The sequence below is a fragment of the Pinus tabuliformis genome, chromosome 6, assembly GCF_031772625.1.
Source record: "Pinus tabuliformis cultivar Carrire ecotype Pingquan chromosome 6, CPIR1, whole genome shotgun sequence".
Lineage (NCBI taxonomy): Eukaryota > Viridiplantae > Streptophyta > Pinopsida > Pinales > Pinaceae > Pinus > Pinus tabuliformis.
In genome coordinates, this window is record NC_142292.1 from 1,779,175,330 (window position 1) to 1,779,180,169 (window position 4,840).

The 4,840-nt window shown below is 36.8% G+C and overlaps 1 protein-coding gene across 1 annotated transcript; it reads right to left on the bottom strand.

The window, feature by feature from the left end:
- Window positions 1-921: 921 nt before the first annotated feature.
- Window positions 922-1,647, bottom strand: LOC149266102 (pentatricopeptide repeat-containing protein At3g12770-like). Its single transcript, XM_089407184.1, has one exon. The coding sequence runs from the start codon at window positions 1,645-1,647 to the stop codon at window positions 922-924; it is 726 nt and encodes a 241-aa protein (XP_089263310.1).
- Between the last annotated feature and the right edge of the window lie 3,193 nt (window positions 1,648-4,840).

Consider the following 4,840-nt stretch of genomic DNA (forward strand, 5'->3'; position numbering starts at 1 on the left):
AATCTTAGATTTCTCAATTTTCACTTATTTCATATTATTTCGATACCAATTAAACTACCACTAAAAACATCCATCTAATTTATAACTAGCAATTTAAATCTTAGATTTCTCAATTTTCACCTATTTCATATTTCTTCGATACCAATTAAACGGCCACTAAAACATCCATCCATATCCTGTTCATTATTTTTAACTGAATTTGATATTAATACTTAACCATCAATAAATTGCGGTAGTCGGACAAAAACATGAAGCGATGATAATGTGCCACGGTAGTTATCAGGTAGCACCAAGAATCATACAGTTTGGCCGCTCTGTTTCAAATCCTGTTATCCATGTTTTCATTTTTTCCGGATTCGGAACCTGTACACAACTTCGCTCTTGACACTGTTCAGCCTTATCGCTAGTTTCGGCTTCGATTTTACTTAAATGGTCACATTGAATGGGTTATCTCATTAAAATTCATTAAAATCCCTGAAGACTCTTAATATAGTCTGCACGTATTATCATAGCTCAGTTGCTTAGAATACCCAGTCAGTTAGAAAATAGCGTAGCTCAGTTGGTTAGAGCACCCGTTTAGTAAGCAGGAGGTCATGAGTAAGCGGGAGGTCATGAGTTCAACTCTCATTGAAAGCATATGCATATAGCCTTCGTTAGCGAAGGACCGCACGATCAAAATATTAGAGATGAGATATTTATAACGGAATTTTAGACATTTATGTTTTGATATAACATCAAAATTTGATTCTGAATTTCGTCAGGTAATGTTAGACATTTATGTTTTGATATAACATCAAAACTTGGTTCGGAATTTTAGACATTTATGTTTTGATATAACATCAAAATTTGGTTCTGAATTTCGTCAGGTAATGTTAGACATTTATGTTTTGATATAACATCAAAACTTGGTTCTGAATTTCGTCAGGTAATGTTGCATGGACACGACACCTCTTCTTTCACACGTTTTGTCAAACAGTTGCGTGCAACTTCTGTGTTCCCACACTTAGTGTAGATACTCAGTAGGGAATTTCCCACAAAGATATCTGTTTCAAACCCAGCCCTGATTATATGACCATGAATCTCCGTACCCTCTTGCAGCATCGATAGGTTGGCACATGCCTTGAGAACCAGAGGAAAAGTGAATTTATCTCGCTGGATATTGGGCCGTTGTCTCATCTGGCAATAGAGTTGGAAAACCTCCACACAGCATCCCTTCTTAGCATGTTCTCTTATCATCACATTCCATACGAAAACATTTGGTTTTTCTACTGTGTCAAAAAGTAATTGTGCCTCCTTCATATTTCCCCTCTGGGCATATATGCTCACAAGTTTACTAAGTAGGGAGATGTCAGGCTCATATCCAGTTATGAGAATGTGGGCTGAACCTGCATCATTGCTTTCAGGTTTGGTAGACGCCTGTTGCAGGAGAGAAGCATAAATATTGTGCAGCTCAGACTTCTCCAATGTGTTTCGTCTGTAATGAGCATTGTTCTGCATGGAACAGATTTGGCATTCTATTAAGGTGGTGCCATAAGCATGAGCATCTGTGGAAAAGCAGAAACGTTCAATCGTTGGAGTTATTTTGAATTGAGAAATCATCATGACAATGAGGATGTGAATGAATAGAATTTCAGTGTACAGAACCATATGGGAATGGATAGATGAATCCAATAAAAAAAAACAAACTTTTGGAGATTCTCAAGTGATTAAATATTGCAGGAAGGGCCTCTACCTGGATCAAAACTATTCTTTTCCTCTACCTAGATCAAAACTATTCTTTTCGGCCCCTTTTCCAAAGCATTAAACTATTATTTGTTTCTTTCACACAGATTTCCTTTGAACATGTTTACAAAGATTAAAATGACCAAACACACACTCACCAAAGCTGGATTGGCATTAGACAAGATATGCAAGGAAATTAAGGAAGATTAGCAAATATCATTGACAAAATATTTTCATGCATCCTAGCTTAGATTGAGGCCTATCTTATTATGTTTTATGCAACGACTTCATGATCTTTTCTAAGACTCTTATGGTTTACTTTAAGATCACCTCAAGAATATTTTGAGATCATTTTTATTCTTAATTAACTTTATGAATTAAATCTAGTTTTCGAGGCAATATCAGTGATGGGTAAGCCAAAAACCTAAGAGAATGAGAATGAGGAGGATGATGATGGTGATACGGGATGAGTAACAAGAGTTCCTCATTAGCTCCATGAATTAAATCTAGTTTTTGATGCACGAGCATTGACGGGTAAGCCAAAAACCCAAGAGAATGAGGAAGATGATGATGGTGATACAAGAGGAATAACAGGAACATGTATTCAAAGTTGTGATGGGGAATGGTTGATGAACCATGTACGAGAAAGAGTTTCCTAAAGAATTGACAAACACATTGGTTGATTACCCGTATATTTCTGTGGATGGCTACTCTTTTATATGGACTTCAACTTATGTTTATGTTTGCATGTGAAAGATGGAAAGTGGAGAAGATCAAAAATAAAAAAGACCAAAGATCATGGAAAACTGAAATGAAGATAAAGAACGATGAAGGCACTGGTGAGCTTTGGTATTGCAGTAAGAATGTTGCAACTCCCAGGGATACCAACTTTAATTTATCAACCTGGGGTCTATACAAACATAAGAGGTGACAATGTTGTATGCACAGTAAGCTAAGATCTACTCAAACTGCTCTGAGGCAGTGAACCAAACCAAGGTGTATAGAGACCATTCTATAGATTAAATCTAGACTTTGCAAGAATGAAAGAATGTTGTAGAAAGCGAGTTCTAATCTACTTGCAGAAATGGAAATGTTGCATAAAAGTAAATGTTAATCTACTTGCAAGAATATAAATGCTAATCTACTTGCACGAATGCAAATGTTATTATACTTGCAGAAATGGAAATGTTGCATAAAAGTAAATGCTAATCTACTTGCAAGAATATAAATGCTAATCTACTTGCAGGAATACAAATGTTGCATCAAAGGAAAGTCTATTCTATTTGCAAAAAAATGACAATGCTTGGAATGGAAACCCTAGCTTAAGAAACATAAAACAAAGAAGGCAAACCTAATCTAACCCGCATAAATTAAAGAGCATGAAATTAACTCTCAATCACTGCATTCAAAAGAGATCATATCCTAGTAGCAAAGTTCATTAAGTGTTTCAAAAGTAATCATACAAACCATTATTGTACCATTCATTTCATGAACTTGTTTACTAACCCTAATTGCAAAAATGAATTGCAGTGGTGAAGAAACAAGTCCTAAGTGGTCTCTAGTCTTCGTCAAACTTGGTTTCAAGGCCTAGGGGGCATCATGAAGGGTTATGAGGCAAAGATCAAGCTTTAAGGACAATTATGGTAAAGTTTGGAGAGCTTCTACACAGTGCTACAGGATTGCCTCGTTTTGCTACAAGATCGAATCCAATAGAATTTTGAGGGCTTAAGAGGTGATATGAAGGTGAGGAAGGGTAGTGGAAGGTTGAAGAAGGTTGTATGAAGTCCTTTTCAATCTTAGTACCCCTCAGGGGCCCATCTTGCACAAGGAGAAATGCACATGGTGGCCTTGAGCAAAGTTGAAATGAACTCTCAGCGAACACTGTTTTTGAAGAAGTTGTTGAGGGAGGAATGAGGGTGCTGATAGTAGGATGAAAAGTGAAAATGATAGTTCCATGCCCTGCAATCCAACAATATGACCCACACACAACAAAGATCACTCAACCTTGCAAAACATCTAAAGCATGCTAATTGTGTCAGTTGCAAAAAATTAAACTAGAAAGGAAAGGATGAGTTGAATTTTATTCTAGATCTTCCTACTTCATGAAAAATGAAACCTATATTTTTATGCTTTCAAGTACAAGTCTTTCAACCACACTTTCCAAGAGAGGTGATTGATGAATTTGCAAAGACAACTTTTTATATAAACAAAACTTGCAAGAAAGGAAATGCTGCTAACATAAGTACAAAAAAGAAAGATGCATAATAAAATCTACAAATAAGAGAGACTAGAGCCTTAAAGTTGGGCCCTAACCCAAGGGGACTCAACCCTCTAAACAAACTCATATTTAAGATGATAGGATGCTTTTCATTGATATAAAACAATGCTCAAGTACATGATATGAAAATTGAAAATGACAAGTATAAGCTCTTAGACCTAGCAGTGACTATTCTTCTCTAAAAGTTCGAATCCTTTTGAGCCATTGGGCTTCCTTATTTATACAAAAGTGGTTGATGGGGTGGCCTCCTTGGAAGGAGGGATGCTTCCCTCCAAAATCCCTAGAAAGGTGGATCTAGCTCCCTGTGATCCTCACAATCCTTGTTTGCATCAGTTTTCAATAGGATTGTAGGTGACTAAATACAATGAGAAAGTCGAGTTGTAGGTGAGTAAATGTAGGGGAAAACCATCCTACATCTCCTCTAGCTACCTCCAACGTATTTGTGCATAATAAATGCACCCTTTTCCTGCACATTAATCATGTTAAGCCATGAGGTATGACAAACATCCTTTATCTTCCTAATTTAAACACATTATAATAAAAAAAGTGTTATCGAATGCAAGGAGAGGTAAATATATGTTGAAGGATGGCTAGATGGGCCCTATTATATACCCATTAGTGAGGCCCATCATCACCTCCCTACTAAAGGTGTCGCTTACCCTCTGAGCAACTCATCCACTTAATTCCATTACATTCATAGCCCTGGAGGCAACCTTGACATCCTAAGGTATCTCTGACAGAGTGCCCTCCTGAGGGTGGAATCCTGCATTTTTCTCTATCTCTACCCATTCTTGTTTCTCTTCTTTCTACCATTTTCTTTCTTGTAGTCCTAACAACAAA